The following is a 25,847-nucleotide window of genomic DNA, read 5'->3' on the forward strand; positions in this document are numbered from 1 at the left end:
TTTATTAACGTCGTAATTATTTTCTTTTCGGTTGATTGTTTGGTCCATGAAACATTAGAAAATGGCGAAAAAGACATCGCCCGAAGCTCACGGTGATCAGGGATAGATCAAGATGGATATGTATTCTTTTCATCCTTGCTGGCTAGCTTAGAGTTTTCTCCTTTATGGACCTCGCAAGCTTCTTGTCACATTTCTTTGCATTTTATCGCCCCCTGCTGTGCCGGCAGAACTGCGTTTGGCATCGCCGACATGCTGCTATGATAAAAACAAAATAGGGACCCACTCATAAAAACATTGCGTTGCTGGTAGTCAGGAATGCCGCAGGGTAAATGTCTTGATGACGTTTTCCGGAGAACTGAGAATGTATTGAGACTGTAAATGTCAGGAGGTGCCAGACGCTGCACGTTAAGATGAGGCTTCTTTTCTAAACAGTTTGTTCAGACGTTCAGCGAGAGAGAACTCCAGCGCTGAGAAGACAGAGGTGTTATCTGAGACTATTTCAAACTGCATTTCTGACCTGCTTCAAATATGCAGGCTTCGATGACGGCTCAACGCGAACACGTCTCAGAACTTAAACACTCGTCTGCATGTCTGAATTTGGTCTTTCGTTGTGCGGCGCTCTGTACAAAATGTTTAACAATCACAGACAGCCTCTCCCTAGCAACAACGTGGTGCACCTCCGTGGGGAACTACAGTAACAGAAATCCATCAGAGGAATATCTGATGTCTGTTAAGCATGTGGCTCAAGGTGCTGCTCCCTGCACACCCCGGTGTGATGGGTCTGCATGGGCCAGTGTGTGTAGATGTGTCCTGATAGTGTCACATTTCACAACCACCCACACCAAACCCCGAGCGCCAGACCTGACCAGCCAATTCGGACAAATTACACAGACGCCTGAGGAGAGGGCAGACTCGCATCCAAACCGCCCCGAATCCCCGTGGAACACGAGGGAGGGTGTTGTTCTTCGCTGAACTCTTTACCTTCTCCTCTTTCTTCCCGTTTCCTCCTTCTAAAATCTGACTACAAAGGACTGATGAAGACTTCAAGTCATGACTTCGCCCTGATGCTTTCTGGCAGAAAGAGATGTTTTCACGGTCTCAGCAGTTTCTGAGAGGAGAGGCGCCTCTGGCTCTGGTCCTGGACGAGCACGATGGGGAATTTGAGTTTTCAGTGCAACATTTAATCCCTGTTGTGTTGCAGTAATTTTACTCCAGTTCTCTGAGATGCTGATCCTGGCTGTGCGCTTTATGTGCTGCCAGTGGAAAAAAAGAAAAGAAAAACATATTCCTTGTTTTCTCTCTAAGAAAGATGCTTTTGTACATATATTTGCCTGCATGTCTGTCAGCGATACTGAGCTGAAGGCTTTGTCAAGAAACGTCATCCTGCTCAAATTCCTAAACTTCTGTAAAGCCGATATAATCTGAAATAGCGAGCGCTGCCAGCCCAAATCCTGGTCAGAATAACTTGCCAGAAATGTGTTTTGCGCTCTGAAGTTGTATTTTTGAAGTTGGAAGAGAGCTCAGAGGAGAAACAGGGATGTGAGGAACTGGCACTGTATTAGTGTAGAGGTGTAAGTGAGATAGTGTGCTCCCCTCTGAGTAGATTTTAACTACCCTCTATTGGCCTGAATGTGTCATTACACGACAGTCTGTCAACCTTCAGGTGCAGCACATCCACTCAGGAGCTTCAATTTTTTTTGTCAGATGATGAATCATCCCCCCGCAACTTCTATCAGCCTCTCTCACATTTGCTCGGATCAACTTTTGTCAGATGAAGAAGCGTTTCAGTGCTCGCTTTGTTTTGATCAGCTGTGAGGGCGACACGCGCACAAAAAAAGAGGTAAAAGCAGATTGCTATTTGTCTTGAGTCGACATACCTCCAATGTCACCGCGATCAATAAGGAGTGTGACGAGTGACGGGTTAGATGGAGCCTCAGATGAGTGTCTGTCAGCCAAGGAAAAACACACTTCAAACAGGAGAAAAGTGGAGCTTTTAGAGCATGGAAGCTTTGTCACTTTTTAGAGCAAATGGAGCACTTTGTCACCAACAGTATCTGAGTGAGTGTGTGATGCACTGATTTTCTGTATATCTATCGCCTGCAGCTTCCCGCGCTCTTTGTGAGCAAGAGGCGAAGTGACTTTGTAGTCAAGGATTCTTTAATGCCTTCCCGTGTCACCGGGTTTTTTTGTGCTTGTACATCAATAATGTGTGTATATACAGTGTGTGTGTATGTGCGTCGGTGTTGTGTTTAACCAGGTTTTTTTTGCCTTTCTTGCAGGTGTATGTGCCGAGGCGGTATGCCCCGGGGAATAGTGCTGACAGTGCACTAGGAGTCTGAACCTTGTCAGTATTCGTGGCTGAGGAGGAGAGGTACCCTGCCGTGCCTTGCCGTGCCGAGCCGAGCCGTCCCGTGCCGTGCTGCGTTTTGACGCCATGTCCCTGACTGACAAACACAAAGTGAAGAGGCAGCGGCTGGACCGGATCTGCGAAGGTAAAGTCGCACGCGCGTGTCTCCTGAGCTTTTAATTCTGTCGTTTCTCACTTGTTTTCCCAACAAACACTGTAGTTCCAAGCAGGGCTGCAGACTTAATAACATCACATTCACAATCACAACTCTGGATTTCACACTTAATTAAACTTGCTCTGGGTGTGTGATATTGATGCTTTTCAGTTTCGAGCTCCGGCGCATCAAATCAAGTTCTCTCTCTGCTGGTAAATTGTCTGATAAACTGTAGGATTATTATTATAAATAGAAGCAACGATTGTAGCTGTTGATGATTTTTTGCCTCTTTTAATGGCGTCTAAAGCGCGTGTACTTTGACAGCAAAGGTGGAGAAATAATTCAATAAATAATCACGGTCTTAGTCGTGAGCAGAGCCATTTTGATCATCATTTGAGCTGTAATCCAGTTAGCGAGACACCTTGATATTTTAGTGTACACTGAGCTAAATGTGAACACCTTTATTCATCCACATTACATATAACCATTGTTTCAGCAGTGACTTTCAGTGACTATATTTAGTCCTTTTCTACATGTGCAAATTTAGTAATATAAACGATGTAATCAAGTTTAGCCCAGTTTTAACCTAGATATCTTTTGACCTACAAATCACGATGCTTACTGGGATTAGTTGCATTATTTTGCAAAAGAAATCCTGCTGCGCATCCCCTGGCCAGCCACCCTCATTGTTATCAGCTCAACCCTAAGACCTATTGGTGGTCAATACCCATTGATTGCTGTAATTTCCTCCCTGGCACACAGCACATGTCAGATCCTACAGTAACCAGTGTATAAACGTTGACCTCAGCAGCAAACGGTCATCTGGTGGATGTAAATGAGATTACCGCTTTACTCTGGCCTCTCGGGCTGTTTGTTTGTGTAGGAGTGTCTGTTATGTGACTTATGGTTATGGAGAATCTCTGAACATCTGAACTCAAGTTAGATTACCGCGGGGGATTGAATGGTTTCTATCCTGTCACGGCTGTTTGGAAGCAGCCAGTTTTACACCGTGAACTGCAGTGATTATTAGGCTTTAGGTTGTGGATTACAGAGCGGTGGTGTTGTACTGAAGGGCCTGAACATAGAATAGGAGCCCCCTGCCGTGCACATAGCTACAAAGTCGGCCCAGGCAACAGGAATATGAGCCTTTGTGTGGGTGTGTAAACTGTGTCTGAAGCCTTGTGGATGTGCATTTTTAAACCCACTTGTTTGACTTTGCCCAGTACGCGTGTGTGTTTGTGCATATATGTGTTGGTGTGTGTGTGTCTGTCAGACTGTGTCCTGAGGTAAAATCATCTCCTCTCTGCTGTCTGGGTCCCCGAGAGGCTTGTTAAGCTGCCGGGCCCTCCTGGAGCCAGCGCAGGGAGAGGCAGACATGACTGCAGTGCTGGAAAATGAAGCTAGACGCACCATTACCCCCAGTGCCAGCATATTTGTTTTGCAGCATGATGTAAGCACCTCAGTGTTGCACACGTGAAATGAAGGACATATGCCGCAGATAGTGTTGCCTAAAAACACATAGTTAGGCCAAAGGATCTTAGTTTTTTGCCCTTGACTGCTCAGAAACGCGTTGGATTTTTGATGCAAAGTAGTGCCTTGGAAGTGCATTAGGAGATATTGTACAGTATAATGTCAATGTCAGTCAAAATAAAAGAAAGAGAAGGTATCAGTGCATTTTTCTCAAGCCATAGCCAGGCTTTTCAACTGCATCTATTTATCTCCTCACATTTTATTCACTTAACTTCTCAGTTACAGTTATCTCCCTATATAACGCTATAAATGCTATTTCAGACCTTTATCTGCACTCCCAGGTTTGTGATCCTGCTGTAGAATAATAAATGCTTTTTATTTTAATCTTGGATTTGGATTTTCTGCATTGAAACAGTCAGATTTGAACCAATTTGGTCTAAATTCAATCTTTAAAAAAGCCCAACGTGAAGAGTATGTGTGGAATGTAACTCAGGTTATTAGACCCCCTGAAACTCCCAGAAAAGCAGAGGAAATGTGTCCAGTATCAGGACATGGCACATGTATGCTGAGGGTTAGATGGTAAGACTGATACCACTCTCATGTCTGGACGGTAAATATGCGGCTACCACCGGCTGCTGGTTAGCTTAGCTTAGCACAAAGACTGGAAGCAGTTCGCCTGGCTCTGTCCAAAACCCTCTAAAGCCCCCTTTTTTTTTTTTTTGGCCAGGACCAGTTGCCAGGCAACCAGCAGAGACTTCAGGAAGTTACTGGTCCCGCCAAGAAATGGTTCATTACATAACTCCCTGTAAAATGCTGAATTGTTGTTTTTACCCTTTTGTAAGGATTAAATAAACAAGGCACATGTTAATTAGCAAGCTTTAGAGGTGCTGCTAGGCAGATTTTGTTACCTTTAGACAAAGCCAGGCTAATTTTTTCCTCTTGTTACCAGTCAGCATTTCAATACATGTGCTATCATACTATTTAGAAAGCCAGAAAAACACATAGTATGTCAAATGCAAAGTATTTATGAAGTAGCATGTCCCATGCATGCATACTGCATGCAGCTACAAGTACATACAGAAGTAGAAAGAAAAAGTATGCAGTCCCAGCCTTCATGCTAAGCTACGTTAGCCTGATTTACACTTACAGTACAGACATGTGAGTGGAATCTGTCAAACTCTTGGCAAGAAAGCAAATAAGTGCATTTCCCACAATGCAGAACTCTTTGAAATGATTCATTTTAGCAGTTTGCACACTACTTCATTAATTGCAGTTTTATATAACGATTGCATGACTAAGATTACGTGAAGGCAGTAGGAATCGGCTGTAAGTTGATGAACAATAACACTGAATAAACCCTAAAGGCGAGTCATAAACGCAGTCGTATATCATATCACAGGTGGGCCGTTCATTGGTGGAAATCCTTCCTGATTAGAGTTGCGATCCACATCCAGCTGTTGCGTGCGTGTGAGGCAGACAGCTGAGGTAGTTAGTCATTCCTGAGGGAACAACAGTTAGTCTGCTCTGCTTGGCAGGAGCTCAAAGCCCACAGGAGACGCACAGAGAGACGGTAACAGGTGTTGCTGTGATGCATGCAGAGCTAGCTCGTGGTGAGCGTACCTGCCGACGTTCCTCCTCGCGCACGCACACACACCATCGCATGCGCGCTCGCAAAAACACACATACACAAGCTCTCCAGATGGCCATCATACAGGATCAGTGAATCAGTCCTCTGGCGGCCATTGTGAGGGCGTAAAGAAAAAAAAAACAGCTTGTGATTTGTGATTTGTTCATGAGCCAATGACCAGGCAAAGTTGTCTCGCTGATTGCATGTAGCGGCGTGATAAGGCTGCCATGGCGATTGTCTCCACGCAAGGAGAAAACACACATGAAGCGAGGCTCTGCTGCTTGTTCCACGCACAGGTAAAATACTCGCAGGGCTTATTTGGCTGCTGTCAGGAGTAACTCATCTTAATCCAGGTTCACACCTCAACCAGGCCCGCAGTTGGCAAACAGATACAGACCAGATGAAGCCGTGATTCGTGCTGTCTCTCTTCAATCTCTTTCAAGGGAAAACCTGGACCGTCCTCTTTCGAAAACGTCTGCTGAGACCACACTCTCTCTGCACTGTCCAACAGAGCTTTTGCCTTTGTTTCTATTGTTTTCCCGACACTAAAAAACAACTCTCGTCGTCCAACACAGTTTCCAACACCATGCAAGGTGTAAATTGCATTTAAAAAAAAAAAAAAAAATCTTAAACCATTGCCTGAGCGCTGCATTCTGGCTGTTATACATTGGCATTTATGGCAGTGGGATCAGAAATGCAGCATGTATGGAAACCCAGTGTGTAGATGACAAGGCTGATTAAGCCATTAAAGTCCTTGATATGTATTTAGCATAATCTGGCCTGTCTGCAAATAAGGTGGCAGGGAGCTGGTTGCAACTGTTTTCATCAAAAGCTGCTAGTTAGCTCAATCAAAGCAGCTACTGGTAAGCATCAGCTTTAATTCAGCGTTATGAGGGATAGAGGGGAGCTCTCTCTCTCTCTCTCTCTCTCTCTCTCTCTCTCTCTCTCTCTCTCTCTTGCTTGCTCGCTCATTTCTCTCTCAGGGGTGAAGAGATTCATTTCTGTCATCTGAAGAGATGAGGAGTGATCTGCCATGGCCCATGTTCCTCCCAGCCTCAGGTCCTTTCATGTTCTCAGCTTAATTTGAGCTGAACCAATGTTTATCATTCTGCAGCAACTGGGCCGAGTGGCTGGGAGGGAGGACGGTTCTTCTCCTGATCTCTCTCTCTCTCTCTCTCTCTCTCTCTCTCTCTCTCTCTCTCTCTCTCTCTCTCTCTCTCTCTCTCTCTCTCTCTCTCTCTCTCTTTTCATTGCTAAGATTGTTGTTGTGCTTGTAGACTGCAATACTGTTTCCCCTCTGGGTTAGATTAGAGCCGCTCTAATCTAGTCAGATAATGTTTTAATCAATATCTGCATTTTATTCATGTTGTGTTACATGATGATACTTGCATAATTAGGAATATAATTTATCCATATGAACTGCTGAACAGAACATAAAAGTAGTGGAGTACCAATTGTTCTTTCCAGTGATCATGTTCGCCTCCCTCACCCATATCTGTGTTAATTTATGCTGTGTAAACTTCAAATTGAAGGTTGCATTGAGGATAAACAGTGGGATCTTATATTGATTGACTGGCTGTACATCTAAACATGCAGCTAGCTGTTCGCCATCCTTACAAGCTATCAATAAGAGAAAATGAGGATGTGCAGCACGGATCGGGAAGACTTCAACAGTATGTGACGTCTGATGGCGACATGCTTTGTGGTCTTTTGTTTACCAGGTTGTTCTCCAATGAAGCTTGTTTCATATACAGTCAGTTGTTTGCGTCCACCGCTGTCTCATCTGTCTCTGCTTTGTGTGGAGTTTCTTTTTGGAGCTTGCAAAAGTGAGTGGTGGATTAATGCTCTGTGCCAATGTGAACATAACAGCTGCACACCTTGAATCTTTTAAAATACTGACTGCAAACATCGAGAATTAAAAACTGTCATGTGTGGCACTGAATCCCATTTCAGATTTATTATCATTATCGTTATTATTCGATCAAAACATTATTTAAGGCTCTAAAGCACCAGAAAGGAACAACATGGACACTCTTTTCCCATATTTTTTGTGACTAATGTGGACAATAATTTTTTTAATTCAGTCCAGTAATGAGTGAGTGTGCTGCAGCCAGATGCTGCAAAATGGGCTGCAATGTGATCCCTCCAGGCGTTTGCACACCATCAGAGTACGGCCATTAAAGGTGCTTGTTTTTGTCACTGCAGAAGGTTATGATAAGTGTCTGACAACATTAGGGAAAGGACCCTACAGAGAAATGAAATGTTTCTCTTTACCTTTTGCTCGATCCGGTCTGTCTCACGCAGGTGGTAAGCCTCATTCTCGTTTGTTGAAATCAGCTAAATGATATTGAAAATCTTTCTGTATGCCAACACTACAAACTCTTCCCAGCACCCTTCTCGCCATCCCTCACTTACGTTTTCCCCTACCTGCAACACCTCGACTCTCACGAGTCTTCAGAGCGAGACTTGTCCTGGATCCAGACCAAATCAAGCGAAAGATATAGAAAACTTTGTGTTTCTCTGTAGGGGTTCTTTCCATAATGTTGTCAGACCGCTGTAATAACGATCTGAGCCTGTCGGTGGCAGCAGTGAGCACTTTTAGTGGACGTACAGTGACGGATTACATCACAGCCCGTTTCGCAGCTGCTGGCTGCAGCGCTCTCGCTTGATACTGCACCAATTTCAAAAATTGTTGTCCCCATCACTCAGTCAGACACCAAAACATTGGAAAATAGGGTTCAGGTTGAAAAATACTGAAGTTTCCCTTTAAGACAACATTAAACAGTGATGAATAAGTAGCTAAGCGTCTTTTGTTAGATAAAAAAGAGACAATAAAAGAGGCTCCAGATTTTATAAAATAAAAGGTGCTAAAGGACACATTGACCTTTGCAGACCAGGCATTAACACCACAGGAGATGTATATAAATTCCCCCCCCAACACACACACACACACACACACACACACACACACACACACACACACACACACACACACACACACACACACACACACACACACACACACACACACCTCTGCTTGTAACCACTGCTGAGCAGAACATATTGCAAAACTGTTCTTTCATTTAACTAGACTCCATATCTTTTTTCATCAGTGATGAGGAGGCAAATTACATTTTCTGTTCTATCCTTTCTTCTCTCTCTCGCTCTCCTTCCCTCCCTCTTCTCTCACTCAGCTGCACGCTCCTCTTCTCTCCAAAAAGCAAGCGGGCTGTCGTCTCTCCCTTCTGTCTGCCCCATCTGTGATGCAGTATGGGCCACTGGCCTGATAATGATAGGCAGGCGGAGCGTGGGGCTGTGCACGAGGCAAAGGAGGAAACAAACCAGCCCGCTAAAACGCAAGACGAAACTCTGATCAGTTGCCTCACCAAGTCTACCAGAGGTCTCGCCTTGCTGATAAAAGGTTTGCAGTAGCGGTTCTCGCTCTGCCCTGCGTTCCTCCCACCAATGCAAATGTGCGACATGCTGTGTCATACGCTGTGGAGATGCGAGGCGGTAAAGAGGCGGAGGACAGCGTCTTGATAACACAGCAGATGTGAACGCTCTGAAAGCCATCGGACCAGAATTGGTACCATGTGTTTTTCTTTCCTCCTCGCCCCTCCTTCCCCCCCCCCCCGTACTTGTGTTAGAGCGAGCAAAGGCCCAGAGGCTCGTTAAAACTTTAATATACTGTACAATCACGGTAATTGAGTAGAATTTTCAAGTTCTTCCAGTCATGGTTTTAATTTATGAAGTCCCCATGAAAGTTTAATGGATCAGCAGTTGTAGAGTTGCAGCTATCTAAATCATTCTGCAGCTATCTCTGCCTGCGCTGCCTGCCAAGTCCTGCCGTTAGCGTCCTGTGCCCTAGAAAGATGGCCAGATTGCTCCAAAGGCATGACTGTTGCTGGACGTCTGTTCAACACATTGTACCTAGAGGTCTTTCACAGAGCCGTACGATTGGCTGCGAGCTAGCAAGCCGAGTGTTGGCATCAATTCTGATGCTGTTCACTAAATATCCACTGTGCAAGTTTGGGGTTTCTTTTCTTCTATTGTATTATTCATGCTAGCAACTACAGGGTCCCTGTTGCTTGATGAATGTAATATAGCATGCTCACTTAATTATGGAGCAGCTCTCATGAGAGGCATATCAGAGAATGTAGACAAGATGAATATGGTACCCCAGCTTCTCTTGCTTATGAATTATGGGAAATGCAGCAATTTGCATGGCAGGGGATATGATATGTCATATCCTTGTTTCGGATTTAGCTGCACTAGCCTGACCGTGCTTGAGATGTTTATTATTGTTATTAATATTTTGTCAGGAAGAGGGGATCTGAGTGACACACAGCCCTGGAAGGGGCTTATTAAAAGAAGTTATTGTCGGCGATCGCCGTGGAGAGGTTCGACTCAGTGATTAATGGTGTGTTTTACAGCTGACAAAAAAGCACAGGGAGACTCAGACCTAGGAGGACCGAGCTGAGAAATCACTGCTCGGAAATTGCTAGGTATACTTTACCTCTAATGAAAGAAATCCTCCTTCAGATGTGCATCATCCTGGACTGCCGAGGGCCGGGGGGAAAAATGAAACTGTTCTGATTTATTTTTGTTTTGACCTACTTAATGTTCTCCAATTAGGATCTTCCATAATGAAACAATCGGATTTTGTTTTTTTTGTTTTTTTTAATATTATATCACGATTGCATCACTTTAGCTCCAAAAACGAAAACAAGCTTGTTATAGCATTTCCCTCTGTGACTTGACAGGTTGTGGGACAACACAAAGAGACACAGAGACACCGCAGCAGTTTCTTGTCACTCTGAAACAGTAATAAATTTAGCCCATCTCAGTCACGCTGTCTCTGTGTCTCAGCTTCAGGAGCATCCAGATGATGTCCCTGGCGACTTGCTGCAAAGACTCTTCCTTTAAACCCCCTATTTCAAAGCACAGAATAGAAACAGGCTTGCAGCCATCCAGTTGTCACAGTCCAGTGCAGTCCAATCATATCCCCTTCCCCTCCTGCCTTGTCCTATCCCACGCTGTCTGTCTTAGAGGTGAAGCAGGCAGCCTCCTGCCTTATCAGCTTTTTTCCCATCACACACTTATCAAAGCGCCCTTTTCTTCTCCCCCTTGCCGCTGTTTTTTGTTTACATTGCTCTTGTCACAGCAAGTAAACACAGTCAGTTATCTCTCCGATGCCAACATCTGAGATAAGCCACATCTGCTCTGTTGTACATCTGGCACATGAAGTGGCAAAGTGCGCGCTCTGAGAGGCGAAATACGAGTCAGCTGCTAAAGGTGCGTGCTGGTTCATTTTGTGAATTAAAATTTAGTGAGGCAAACACAGCCTGGCCTTTATTATGACAGAAATATGGCACACTGTTCCAGAGATTTTTTTCCTCTGTAACTCCTGAATCATGTTTATTTGAGATGATAAGTTGATTAATTCATTAGTGATTGAAGGAAGATTAGCAGTTCTGATAATTGATCAATAATTCAATTAAACAACATCCCCGTTTTACCGGATTTCTTGCTTGCTTTCTTTGCTAAAATATTGTAATATGATTGATCACAAAGACACTGCACAGTTGCTTTTGTTCTGTCTTTGCCTTCTTCCATGCATTTGTCTGTACGGGTATTTGTATGTCAGTGTTTATTTATATGAACCTGTAGTTGTCCAGTAGAGGCTGTGCATTATCCATCATCCATGTGGTGCATCTCCTAGTAGGTTAAACCTGACCCTTCGTAGTACTTGTGTGTTCGGCATTTGCAACCACCCCCCTCCCCCTCTCTCCAGGGACACACTACAGCAAGCATGTCAGTCCCCAACCTCCCCAGTCCCTCTGGGAAGATCCATTCACACCCAGGGGGATGCCGGCTGTAGGCCACCGAAGGGGTTAGAAATAACCACTAAGCACCGTAAACACTGTATCTTTGCGCTCCGTGAACACATGCAGGGGCCTCAGCAGCAGGCTGGCTGTGTACACTATCTGGTTCAAGTGATGTCACAGGGGCCACTGGATTTAAGCAGGTTTTAGTTTGACGCTAATCCCCTTGTGGCAAACGCTGTGGAGGAGACGACTGTCTCTGCCAATGGCGTGCATCAACCCCATTGGATTAGAGCGTCTCGTCCCCTCCTCCATTCTGTTGGCATTGTCCTGCATGTGTTTTCACCCCAATTTCTTTACGCCCAGTCTTAGTTTGGAATGTAAGCGTCATGCCCAGCACAAGCATGATCCCTGCTGTAGAATGGAATAGAGCCTCGCCCTAAAGGTGTGTTTTTTCTGTCTGCGTGTGTGTGTACTGTCCATGTGTTTGTCGTGTAGCGCCTCTGTCCTCATGGATTTCTAATGTTTCCAGGGCTAAATTATTTAGACAGGCTGCCAGCAGGGAGCTACATGATAGCACAGACTTAAGGGGGGGGGCTACAGATGCAGATCAGGTAAAAGGGTACCTCATGCTTCACCTTTTCTCCTCTCCTCTCCACTCCTTCTTTCTGATTGGGGGAGAGTGTAACCGGAGAGCTGAAACACAATACCCGGCTCTGTTTTCCGCTTTTATAGCTGTCCGCTGTATTGTCTTCACTGATGCCTAACTCAAGCGAGCAGTCGCATTTTGGTGGCTCTCTGGGCCAGCGTGGTCCTGAATGGATTGAAGGCCAGAACGACAGGTCTGCAGGACGCTGTCACTACTGTGGCAACATTGCGGGGCGAAGGAATTCTTTGGCACTGGGTGGAGGAGACAGTGGAACGTGCCTTCACCTAAATCTTGGTGAGAAGCAGGATCCAGTGCTCCAATCCTCCATGTACAGGCAGATCCAGCAGGACCAGCATGTGCAGCAGCAACTGAGGAAGAACTCTGTGCCCGATCTGAGCGGCAGCCTGTATCTCAGGCAAATGATGGCAGGCCGGGCCTCTGCACCACCTCAGGATTACTACCTAGCTGACCCTACCTTATCTGGTCAGCCACCTGAAGAATCTGGGTTTTATAGGGATAACCCGCACCTGCTCACCAGATCAGCCTTGCATTATGCGCCCAGTGCTGGGGGGGTGAGGCCTACCTGGGATCAAGGACAGGCAAGGGCCACACCTTCCGTGCTGGCCTCTGCTTCCACACCTACCCCCGCGCCTCCTCCTCCCCCTCCCCCTCCACCTCCTCCCCCGCCTCCTCCGCCACCTCCTCCCCTTCCCGTTCATGAGCTGAGCCGTTTGTACAGGGAAACGCTGGGATCTAAGATGATCCCAGACGCCCAGCGCATTGGCGGCAGCTCTCCCTCTCCTGCAGTCTACGGGGTTCAGCCCCCTCTTCCATTTTACGCTGTTGAGCCATCATCTCTCTCTGCACGCCAAGCTTATAACAATATCAACAGCTTGCCCCTGAACCACCGCCAGCCAGCTGCCACCAGTTCAGTGGTGGACCCAGCTTCTCAGGGAATGGACAGCGCTCTCCCTCGGGCTTATGGAGCTATAGCCTCCCAGAGGCTACCTTATGACCCAAACTATGACCCCAGCTCAGCCATGATTGCTGCCACAGCTGGAATGAACTCTGGCTTGCCTCCTCAGCATCCCAGCGCTGCAGACCCCAAGAAGATGGTGGACCCTGCCTTTTTGGCTTTCCTGCGAGCTGAAGGCTTGGCAGAGAGTACTATCACTCTCCTGCTGCAACATGGCTTTGATTCCACCGCCACACTGGGAATGATGGAAGATCATGATGTCCGTTCTGTGGCCCCCAACTTGGCCCAGGCTCGTGTTCTTTCCCGTGTGGTGCTTGGTTGCAAGACAGGCGTGCCGGCAACACGTACCCGATCCAATAGCTTCAGCCACCGCAATGACCTCTATATGCAGCCCCAGGGTTTGACTATGGACCCCAGCCTGATGCAGCAACCTCCTACCACTATCCAAACTGTGTCCCCCAGGATGGGAGAGTTTCTTGGTAGAAGACCCAGCAGCGCACCATCCCAACACCTCCTGGAGACCACCACCTACCCAGGAGCACGGCCCCTGGTAACTGGAGCTTTCCCAATCAGCCCTGGAGGATATGGCGGTGCTTTGACTCAGGCAAGACCCCTCTCCCTGTACAATGCTCACACTGGCCTTGCAATGTCTGCTCTTGGACAACAGCCTCCACCAGCTCCAGGCACCCCTGGACCAGCGCCCAAAACCTTCTCTGGCTCCTTTTCCCCCATGGAGCTGATGAAGAGAGCCCCCAACCTTCCCCCAGCATCGCCTGTAGGAGCGCCAAGTCCCCTTCACAGCCCCCAACTTCTCCGGAAAGGGATCAGTGCTGCTCCTGAGAGTACCATTATTCCTGTAACTTCTTCCTCCACTCTTCAAGCTCAAAACCTTAACAACACCAAGATGGTGGGACGTCGTACTGGTCCACCTGTCATAGTCTCAACCATGGCCACCACACCAGACACAAGTAATGTCAAACCCCACCTTTCTCACTAATTTCTTCAAACCCTCTCTCCTCTTGTCCTTGTTGCTGCTTTGTATTTTTTTCTGTAGGTATTAAGTTCTTTCAGATTTTGGTTTTGTCGTAGATTAGATGCACAGTGAGATTTAATTCTGAATATTATAGATTTTTGGCATACTGCAAAAAATCAGACTGACAGTCTTTTTGAATGGAGGAGTAGCATGTAAGATGCCTCTGACAAGTTAAGCAGCTTTGCTGTGAGAGGTCCTTTTTTTTTTTTAGATTATGCAACTATTTATACATGTATTGCAACAGAGTTGTGTCATTTGCCGGAGGGGATCCTGTCTCATCACCAAGATGAAATATTTCTTGCGAGCAGAACTCCAGTTATTGAGGTCAACATTTTGCTGTCGTTTTCTTTCACATAGTTTAATGGTCAGAATTGTTTTGAAGCAACAGTTTGCTTTTGGGTTTGTTTTGTAGCGCCTCCTTTCTTTTTCAAGGTTCCTTGTACATGAGTTGTTCACTTGTGTTGGTGGAAATTTAACCTTAAAGGTTGCGAAGCACTCACAAAACAATCTGGGAATAACACACTTTCAAAACAGCATTTTAAAGGACGCTAGATGTTCTGTTAATATATCCCTGTACCTGTTTTCTTAAAAACAGATTTAGTAATTATCAGAAACTCATCTTCAGTCTCACGTCTTTAGTGTGTGAAAGTTTATTTCCTTGATGCAGAGTTGCTGTCATTCTATTTTACACTGAACTCTCTCCTAATCATGGGCTTAACTACCTCAAATCCAATTACACTAATTGGATGTATAGTTGTGTAGACTATAATAAGTAACTGTTTTTTATAGCCGCCCTGTTGTCTGTTTGAAACTCGGGTTACGTTGTTGTTTGGCTAAAGGTTATTTGTTTGTTTGCCGTACTTCATAACTGAGTTAGTCCTACTTAAGAATTACATTTCCTCTGCTCTCTGCTGTTTTCGCTAACGCGCCAACATTTATGCTTTGATTGGCAATTCTTAAGCATCTATTTACATTTTCAAATAGTGACAGTAAAGAAATGCGTTGCTTTTGAAGGCCTCCTAATCATGCTGCTGCATAATATGGCAAGAGCAAACTTGCCTTTTTGTTTGTTTTCTATGATGGTGTTTTCTTTTTAAACGACATATTCTGGTGAATGTGTTTATGGTTCATCTTCAGTGGCTTCACAGAGCACATAATTGTGTTTTTTGTTTTTTTAGTGACAGCTTTTTATGCTTAGATTACCGTGAGAGTAAATTGTCTAGCTGGGCATCATCTCTTATTTTGAGACATAAGGCCTTGATTTGTCCCCTGAACAAGTTGATATACTTCCCTGTCGATGAGAGCTGATGAGCTCGGGGAAGAGTTAAATCTTTTAACCTTGCTTTTAGCCGTGTAACCCTGTATCTTGCCTGCCTCTCTAATGGGCCTGTGGGCTGCTGCACTTGTTAAAGAGTAATGACTTTTATGAAGTGTCTTCCTTCCGTGTATTGAGGGGAGGCGGGGGTGGGAAGCCCCTTTCCGAGCTTCATGCAAATCTATGCTTGGAAGGTCACAATGGCAGCAGCCCCCCCACCACAACCCCGACTACACTTTTAGCACAACAAACTCATTTGCATGTAGCTGACATTTGTTGCTTCGGTAACTTCATCTGATAATGGGCAGCCCTTGCCGCTGATCGGAAAGCATACTTCTTAATTGTGTGTTGCTAGGCAACCCAGGTTTTGGTGGTAATCAGAGATAGATAATCTTCACATTTAAGGAAAGGGAAAAAGTGGAGCCCTGCATGCAGCGTTGCACATTTATTTTGTGCACTTGTTACTCCTTTTGAGCAGCCATTTGCAGTTTAGGGCTGGAGGAAATTGAGTGAAAAAAATAAGATGTTTCGAGGCACTTAATGAAAACATTTCTCTTAGTCTCTTTCCCTCGCTCCCTCTCTTTCTCTGAACAGTGTACATCTCAAGAGATTTCTTCTCATTTTTGTGCAAAGGCTCGACTCGTGAAGAGCCTCTCTTATTACATGCATGGTGTTTTATGTTCAAACATGCATATTGATGAAAAGTTGACACATTATTCCTTTTGCACCTACTGAATAAATTGGTTGTTGTACCAATACAAACCAGTCTTCTCTTTATCATCTTACATCAAAGTGTAAATTCACACATAGCCGCTGAGGCATCCACGTCTCACAATAGTTGTATTCTTATTAATTCTCAAAGCAGAGTTTGAAAGCAAAGATGTGAGCAGCAGTAAAATCAGTAGCTCCTTAAAATATTTATGAAAAAGGTGCAGGTGGGAGGGCCCTGCCCGTGTACTCCTCTCCACTGGGCGCTGTCTTGGTTGGCTAAAGCCATAAGTAGTGTTAATAATGGCATTAAACGGTTGAGTCGAGCTTAGTTGCAACAGTTCCCTTCCACCCAAAGTAGGGAGAGCGCGTTGCAGCACTCGCATTGGCCATGGAGTTGTCTGTCAGTAGCATCCCACAGAGCAGCACAGGTGGGTAAACCTAACTTCAATGTCACGTGAAGCAGAATAGCCAACCTGCTAGCTAGATGTCATTGGCCGGTAGCCTGCATTGTGTGCGTGCTTAGTAGATTAACTAAGGTGGAGACTTGCATGTCGTCCACAAATGCCAGCACGTGGTTTCCTAGTGGAGATAATCCACAGAACATCTTCAGCTGTACTTTTCTGGGCTGGAGAATTAAGAGGCGGTGTCTTGGAGGGCAGGGCTTCTAGCTTATAGGAAGGAGAGAGTCCTTGGCAACGGCTCCTTTTAGCCATATGGGATATGTCAGTTGACGTGTTCACCTGTATAAGTCTGGTCTCTTGGTTCCACTGTGCCCAGGTTGTATCCGCTCCTTCCTGGGAGGTCAGTCAAAACATGGCAGTTCTTTTTCTTCCTGACAGGAAGCCATCACTATTGAGGCTGACAGTTATGTAACCTTCCAGTGGATGGTTCCCATGGGGGCCTGAATGGGATTTTAATTTCCCTGCCTGTATTTGGAAGGACATCCACGAGGATGCATGCCTAATGTGCTCTCAGCTGTCCTTGGCTAAACTGCTTTGTTCAGGTGTCTGACATTGATTTCAGCGTGCACTCTTGCCTGTTTTCCACTGGCGAGTCAGGAAGAAAACATTCCCTGTATGTCAGCGTGGCCTTAAACTTTGTTTCTGGACACGTCTGTATTTCTGTGTGTTATAGAGTCCAGGTAGTCTGTCTTCCTGTGCTGCCACTCTGCTTTTTCATTGTGTGCTTTGATTTAGTGCTTACGTTGCCTCAAATGCATAACTCTGACACACAGTGCTGCCCTACGCTGTCCTGCCACACATCATAGCAGCAGGAAGTGTTTGTCTTCATCTGAGGACGGTTGGATGTGACAGCAGGACATGAGGACAAGACCTGAAGTTTCCTGTATCTGTCTCTTTCTTCCTTTGACCGGCACTTTTTGCTGCGCATATAAAGTCAAGTCAGAATGTATTAGGACAATGATGTGATTGTCACTGACCTATATATTCTGTTTTTTACCTTATTCCAAAAAAGGGAAATATTCCTGGTTAGCTGTTTTTACGGCTAATGAAAGCTAAGATTCTTCTGATTCGATTGATGCAAACCATTTCGAGATACAATCAATCAATGCCAACAACAAACGATTGCAAAAATGATGGAACGATAAAGTCGCAAAGTAATCCACTGATCGATAACAAAAACAGTCTTGTTTCATTGGCGAAGGTCCAGAGGAACCAATCCAGTACAATGTTTAGTCCAAAATACTACAATGATCCACAGAAAGTTGCTGCATAGTTTCAGATTTCCTGGCAAATGTGCAAATCTTCACCATTTTTTCCTCCAGTTAGCTTGTGCGCCTAATAGACATGTTGGTTTCAAAATGGCCTCTGCACGCTCACCTTTCTATTGACAGCTTGCATATCCTCTCCACAGCTGACATTTTACAGATTAAACAATTAATTAAAGACGAAAATAATCAACACATTAATTGATGATTAAAAACAGTCATTAGCTGCAGCCCTACACCTGTAATATAAAAGCTGAAAGTGCACATTTTTAATCTTTTAATCTCACAGTCATTGTTTTATTTTACTCAAATGAGTCCTGACGCAACACAGCAGAAGTGTGTGACTGTCCGAATATCCCTGACTGCACTGTATGTCCACCCCTTCCTCTCTTAATGGGTAATGGGTTAGGGGCTGTCATCGTGGAGGGCTAATAGCTTATGTTACCTGTCAAGGAATAGGCTGAGAATTAGAATGGGGGAAATCCTACTGGCCATCTGTGTGTGTATGAGTGCTCGTGCATGTGTGTGTGTGTGTGTGGATTCTACTATACAAGCATCACGTGTCAGTGGGAGTCTGTGTCATCCTCACTAATCCTTCCGATATGAATGAGTGGAGGCAGACAGGAGGTTTTGGTTCACATGACACCGGTCAGGGGTTATTACAGGGAATGCACATCTATAATAATCAGCCTAATCCGGCTCTTGTGTTGATATCGTACACCACCGTGTGTATGCACTGATGAACTGTAACAGTGAGACGCATTTGGTTGTGTTGGGTCAGCCTCCAGCACATTGAACCTGAAACCAATCAGTGAGGTTAAAGTGCTTGACGTTCGGGTTTAGCAACGTGCAGTAGGGTTGGGAAGTATGATAACGTGCAACAGTTGAAATTTGTCCAACAGTAGACATTTGGTAATACCGATTCCACCACGGGAGCTAACCCTTAAGCCATATTTGCACACAGTCATTCACAGTGTATGCACTGCTACACTGTGAGCGAGTGGGCGCATTGATAACAGCACACAAAGTATAGCTGTTCGTACTCTTCTCTGCTTGCCTGTATATTGCTTTTGCTCTTATTGCAAACCGTCATCATTGCGGATGAGCATTCCCAGCTACGTGACAATGTCCAGACCTGATTCTGCTGACGTCCAGAGTTCGTCGGAGAAAACAACTTTAGTGTCTCTGCTATATATTTGGGATGGCAGTGTGATGCAGCAGTCCAGCTGAAGGTCACATAATGTGAGCAGCAGGACTGCTAACCGTGTCTACTGCATCTCTGTTGTTCCCATTTGGAAGCTTAAAGCGTTGCCTCATGTGGGACAGTTGTTTTTGTAAGGAAGTTCCAGATGAAAGAAGAAAATACTCAAATGTGATGAAGTAGGGTACAGTAAACCATTTGTTAAGTGAATTTACAGAACAGTCACTCTATAATGACATATACCATTACTATGATATATGGAGTTAGAGTGAGCACGCTCCATTATTTACTCATGAAAACATGTTTCAGAGTTGTTCTGCTTTATTGTCCTAAAGTTTGGGGACTGTCTATTAAAAGCGCTTTGATTGTGCCCTCTGCTCCTTCAAATTAAAAGATGAAAGTGAGCACCTCACAGCGTAATTTCAAACCTAATGTTCTGGAGTGCAAATGCAAATCCAAAGCGACGAAATGCGTTTTCCCTCTGCGCTCTATGAGTCAGTAATGACTGCTGTTAAAGGCCGCTGTTCACCTCCAGATTCTTAAGCGCTTATCTGTGCGCCGTCCTTCTGTCATGTGTCTCCAGTTTCCCCAGAACCTGGTAAATGTTACATGAACTATCTGCTGCTCCATCTCCACTCGGCCTCTGTATTGTTTGTGTCCCCGGGGAAATATGGCCGGGAAAATCTATTTTTCCACTGCAGTAGTTTTTTCTCCTAAAAAAAAAAAAAAAAAAAAAGAAAACAAGTGAAAGAAAAAAGTGCTGTGGAGCTCCATCCCCTCTCGCCCCGCCACCCCTCCCTCGCCGTTTTCTCATGGTTGATCTTTCCAAACCATCGGTTGCGTTCACAGAGGGATTAATGGTTTCTGTGAAGCCAGCCAACCCGCGGAGGGAACGGAGCCTTCGAGCGAATGAGGAACAGCTGGTCTCCCCCTGCTTGTGACAGCTTGAGTGTTCGAGTGTGTGTTTGTGTGCATGCGCGGTAGTAGCAGCTGACCTCTGCACAGGGTCAGAAGTGCCCTCCCTGGTCTGGAAGTGGGCCTTCAATCTTAGGTTGGGTCTCATCTACTGTCCTGCTGCTCATCCTGCTAAATGTTCATTAATAGACAGTGAGGCCGAGAGTGCGTGTGCGTGTGTGTGAGACGTCTTTCCAACACATTTATGAGCCATGTCAGAGACAAATTTCCATCGGTTTGCGAGGGTCAATAAAGTTTTTCTAAATTTCTGAACGCACACATTTCTAAAGAACTGATGTGTTGGCAGATTAAGGATCTGACTTTGTTAAACTTTTTTTTTTTTTTTTTTTTTTTTTTGTAATCTAAAACACAGTCTCAGCTTTTTGTTCGGGCGCTTTTGTGTGCGCTTATTTGAAGATTGAATGGGTCCTAAATTAGATTTGAGATGCCTGGAAAAATGCGCTGAAGAAGTCATGAACTGAAGCTGAAGGAAGAGGCTGCGTTAATTTTCTTAGAAGCATATTTCAGTGTTTCAGCTTGCGTAGGGATCGCTGGAGGTCAGCTGATTGGCCTTTGGTGGCCCCTGCTTGCTCCTCCACAGGCCATAAAGGTCACCGCTAAGCGCTAACGGGGAGACGAGGAGTTGCGATTGTGTGTGTTTACCTGCGTGCGGGCTCATCGTCTCATGCTATGATTGGCGAGAAGGGCCTTCCTGCTATTTTTGGAGGCTGCATTGTCACGTTTATTCTACCTCTCCTTATCCTGTGGCTGTTTTGTTTACAGGACAGCAACGACGTGTGCTCGGCTGCTCGCGCTGTAAGAATGGCAGCACTTTGATATAATCTCCCCAATTATCTGTCGTCAATTCTGCCGTATATTATTCCTCTCTCCACGGCAGCCGGGGAGGAGATTGGCTTTGTGCGCGTCGAACGGCAACAGCTGCATCCACTGAAACAGACAACTACCTCTGCACACCTCCCCAGTCCTCTTTTTTTTTTTTTGTCTTCCTCCCTCTTTTTCTCTCTCACTCAGTGGTGGGCAGGTCACCCTGAATTATTCATCAGTGTGAAATGAAAAAGCTCATGGATATTGAATATCCCCTCTGAAGTGGTGGCCAACCTTGTGTTTTTTTTTTCCTCTCTTCTTCCTTTTTTTTTTTTTTTCGCAGCTGAAAAAAAAAAAAAGGAGTAGAGAGCGGCAGATCTCATTGCCAGGGTATTTCAAAGGTTAACCGATTGCTTTACCTCGTGCACATATTTACTTTCTTCATGGTCTGTGGCCGGCGAGGAGGGGCGGGGAGAGGGGGAGGATGAAGAAAAAGATTGAGGAATAGAGGAGATGAAAAGAATAGGAATATAAAGGCAGGACGGTAATCCGTGTTCCTGTGGATATTCTCCTCCTGGAAGAACTCCTTCCTCTCGGCGCCACTGTGGGCCGCCTTGTTGTGTAGCTGCACCTGATTCACTCACCTTTCCTGTCGCGTGTTGTGAGGCCTGTTCCTTCCTGGAACAAGCCCGACAGTGGTCGGTTGTGGTCGTCCCGATCGACCGGTTGTCATTCGTTTCCCTTGCGGCCAACTGTGTTCCTCCATTGTCCTCCTGCCCAGTCTTTTGTCCTGCGGTTTGATCTGCGGCCCGCGCTGCAAATCAATGCTACTGGTTGCCATTCATTCAGCTCAGCAGCCAGCAAACGCAGCAGGGACTCTCAGAACATCTCCCATGTGAGAACATATAAAATGGGCAGGGAGGATAAGGGGGGGGCTTCAAGCTTCAGAGCTCTGTTGTTTTTAACATCTTTCGGATATTTTAGTCACATCAGAATATTTCTGTGTCCACCATTAGCTGCCATTAGTGTCTTTATTTGTCTAACAAGCAAGCTGAATGTTGTTTCCCTGAAGGACAAAGACTTAAAAGAGCCTCTGCCATCCCAGAGAGCAGATGCTAAGATAATGAATAAATAAAATAAATAAAAACGAGTCAAGGGGCGAGCCCTTCCTCCCCTGTTTTGTATGCCGTACATGCTAATAGGACAGGAGTGTTTTATTCGTTCAATACTATCCGAGAGAACAGTGCAGCATTAAGCCTGCATCGCTCTCGTTGGCTATTATGCTGCTACTACCCTGAACCCTTTCAGTCATTACAGTCCATTTTCCTCCATTCCCAATTTCTACTGCAGCATAAACAATTACTCAGGAATCCTTTTAAGAGTATTCCCAAGCCGTACAAAGACCAAATGTGCCTGCAGGAAGCAGCCAGGGGTTTAACTGGCTAACCTTTCCCAAAAGTATTCTAAACAGAGTCGTAATGACTGACAATTGGAGAGGGGAAAGCTATTTTATTTTCCTATGAATAAAACGAGTCAAATAATTTGTCTTCCAGGAAACGGTTTTGAGGCTGTGCATTCGATTTTCGCTTATTTGAGAACATCCTGTTTCTCGCAGGTAATTGCACTTTAGTCTAAGTGAAACGCATCAGCTGACGGCATACAGGAAGTGGGGCAGCGTCGGTGTGGCGAGGAGGTGTCAGGTGTTCCAGGTGTCATATCGTGTGAGCCAAACTCCAGTTACAGTGGGTCTGGGGGATACGGTGGGTGGAGGTGACGGGGTCTGCTGTGCCAGAGGAAGTGTGAAATATCATCTGCCATGGTGGAGGGAGGTGAGTAGGTGGGTGGGAGTTTCTCTCCAGAGGGTGCAGGAGATGAAGCGAGGGGGGTTATGATGATGAAAATGGCTGTAACTCTTCAGCAAAGTGAGCTTTAAAAGGCTGTAAGTGGACACCTCTTAGTATCTGATGGCTGACTCCTGGTTGACAAGACCCCACGACCCTGGTGTATTTATCATAATGGAGCACAGCTGGGCCACGGCTTCTATGGGTTAATAGCCATGTGACAGCTTTGGCGGAGGGGGGTGGTGTGAGGTATTGTGTGTGTGTGTTTGCATGCATTTTATTTACTTGTGCACTCTGCAGAGTGGCATGCAGGGGCCACACTTGGGAGGGTGGGACTCGCTGCTGCGTCTCCACTCTCTCTGCCAGGCCAGATGGCTCCTGTCACTGAGAGAGGAGGTGGAGCGATGGGAGGAAAAGGGGGAGCTCTGAGTCGCCCTTAACAGCGCCAGAGTGGCCCGTCCCCAGAGCCACCACATCTGGAGACCACCTGCAGTTGGCTCACCCCGCTTCCTCTGTCCTCGTCCCTTTCCCTCCCGCGTACGCTTACTTTCTCACTTTGTTTTTCCAGATGGGGGGGAGGCGGCGGCGGCGGCGGCGGTGGCAGCGGGGTGTTCGGTCAGGCTGTGATTTGTGCCCAAATTTCAGTAACTTTAGTGCATCTCTGCTCTGAGCAGAGCGGGAGGAGGAGCAGGAGGGAGTGAGTGAAGGAGGGCTGGGAGGAGGAGGAGGCGGCGGTGGCGGCGGCGGTGGCAGTGTGAAAGCGTAGCAAAATATCATTTTATTTTATGACTGCACCAGCCTCCGAGAGTTGTGGGTTTTGTATTTGTAATATTTCTTTTTTTATTCCTCCCCAAGTAAAAAGGCAGAGTGAGAATGTTCGCTTTTCTTCCCTTCACTGTTGCTGCAACTGATCCAGAGGCCACATGGGGGCTGTTCCTGCATGGAAAATAAAGCCTGCTTGCCCTCCTTGGCTCCCCCCAAATAAAATACACTCATTTGCATTCCCATGCTGTAATTTTAGCCCTCCTCTCCCTCTCTTTCTCTTTCACTATCTCTCTGTCCCTCATCCCTACATCTTTTCAGCCCCGGTCTTTGCGGTTCCGCGGGGATTGGAACGTGGGAGGGGAAGAGAGGAGGGGAGGCAGAGAAAACAAAAGCAGAGAGGCAGTGTTGACTCAGGGTTGTTATCTGGACCGCTGTTGAGGGGGTGGGGGCTCTTGTGTGTATGTTTGTGTGTCTGCCTACATGCCTGGGGGGGGTTATTTACCCTGGCTGCTGCTGCCACGGCAGGTGCCTCTCAGTGGATAAACCTGGGCCTCCTAAATAAATATTCACCGTGGGGAAATTAGACTTGCGTCACCAAAAAAACACATTACTGCCGCTCTCTTTTCCTCCCTCGCGTCGCACCAAGAATGTCGAGTCCGCTGAAGATCAGCCATCTTTCTCCCAAATCCCAAAAAGAAGTGTCACTGAGCAGAAAGGACAAAGAATATCTCGGAGGACTTGTGGATGTTTTTCACGGAGCAGAAAGATAAACCTGCTATCAGAGCGTATCTGTGCTGTACAGTGATGTGTCTTCATGTTAAGAGCAACGACTCTCCTGATATTTTTGCTTGGATGCGCTTGCAGCTTGTTTCCTCAGAGGTTTAAGCTCTTAAACTAAGTTGTTGAGCAAACAGACATGACCTCGGGCTAAGATGATATTGCATTATTCATTCACTGTGCATGAAATGCGAGTGGGGGGGGTGTTAGGAGTGGAAGCGGTGCCCAGTTTGCATGTTGGCATCAAGTTGATTTGCAGTGGTCAGAGTCAGTGTCGGTAACCTTGCTGGGTTTTCGTCGTTCTCCTATCTGCCCAAATGTTTAGAAGTCAACGTACCTTGTTGCTAGTTCAGGTCAGACCTCGATTCGCTCTCTAGCTTCCCGCAAGCAACACTCAATTTCACGCGTCCACATCTGAATGTGCGCCTGGCTTTCTGTTTAGCTCAAACTTGCAGAGTATGCCTTGTAGTCTGGACCAGATCAAGGCCAGATCTCATTTACACCCCAAACAAACTGCTCCTGGATCTGTTTGTGAGTGGACCGAGACCGCTTCCTTCAAAGGGTCCTGGTGTGATTGTGCAGAGTGCAACTGCTGTGTTCAGATCTGCCCAAACGAATCCAACAAAACATGCTCTAAGTGTGCGTTTGATTTTTATTAGTATACCTGTAAGAATAAGGAAGAGTTGGCTCACAATCAATACGATAAAATACACGTTTTCTCACGCCTGATTGTGCGTTGCTGTGCAATTATTTGTGGTTTTATTTGCACAGGTTTTGAAATATTTGCTTTAAAACATTCGGCCTTCATCCCAGCACTATGGAGGTGAATGGATTTTCTTTAGTGCTCCTCATTACTCCACATAAGAGACAGTCAACAGTTTCCATAGGCGCTGTTTCTGTCGTAGAAACGAGTACCAATTAAAAGGTACCATTTAAAACTTGAGCAAATCAAGAAATTAGTGTAAATTAGTGCATGTGCTGTATTAAATTAGCATGTGAGACAGCACATGATCCTCTTCAAGATGTCCAATCTGCAAGTCAAAACACTGGCAATGCAGCACAAGATAAAGTTAAGGACAGAAAAAACAAGAAACCAAGAAAAAGTAGTGTAAAAGCTGACGAAGGCACAGCTGCTCTTGAGCTGAACCCCCTGCTGCCCCGAGTCCAGCATCTGAAATGGACCCCTGAACCTCTGGTCATAATGTGGTCAGCTGAAGCCTCGTCTCCAAGCAGCAGGTTGGCTCATTTTACCATTCGCTTTCTTAAAATCCCTTTAAGTGCTTTAGGGGGATTTAACAGGCCTCTACATCCAGCGTCCTCTCAGCAGCCAAGTTCCAGCGCTTACAGGAAAAGGGCGCTTACAGTATAATTAGGCTGGTTAAAGAAGAGGGCTCCCTCTCAGTGCTTAAATCCACACAGGCTGTAAAGAGGTTCGGGCCATTTGTCGGGTCTTCCAGAGCGTGACCGCTGCTCTTGATGTCTCACTGTGCTAAAGGTCAGGGCTGTGAGAAGTCATGCAGCAGGGGGGAGATGGGAGCGTAGACTCCGGGCTCTGACTTCTTTAACGCTGCATTTGAAATCAAAAATGTATTATTACGCTTCAGAAGGGAAAATGCAGCGAAGGGAAAGTGCACCGCAGCTTGTTCGCTTC

The 25,847-nt window shown here is 45.9% G+C and overlaps 1 protein-coding gene across 4 annotated transcripts in view; it reads left to right on the plus strand.

Moving 5' to 3' along the window:
• LOC139350170 (C-terminal-binding protein 2) overlaps positions 1–25,847 on the plus strand; it is a 92,492-nt gene that overhangs the window by 37,930 nt on the left and 28,715 nt on the right. The window contains exon 2 of one of the 4 annotated variants that reach the window (XM_070991331.1): positions 2,280–2,492. In XM_070991331.1, coding sequence (XP_070847432.1) covers positions 2,435–2,492 — 58 coding nt within the window. In that variant the 5' untranslated portion in view covers positions 2,280–2,434. Of the gene's footprint in view, positions 1–2,279; positions 2,493–11,381; positions 14,017–16,447; positions 16,536–25,847 lie in introns of those variants that run through there. The other 3 variants (XM_070991330.1, XM_070991329.1, XM_070991332.1) reach the window with 3 other exon arrangements.

Source organism: Chaetodon trifascialis, chromosome 21 (assembly GCF_039877785.1).
Source record: "Chaetodon trifascialis isolate fChaTrf1 chromosome 21, fChaTrf1.hap1, whole genome shotgun sequence".
Taxonomy (NCBI): Eukaryota; Metazoa; Chordata; class Actinopteri; order Chaetodontiformes; family Chaetodontidae; genus Chaetodon; species Chaetodon trifascialis.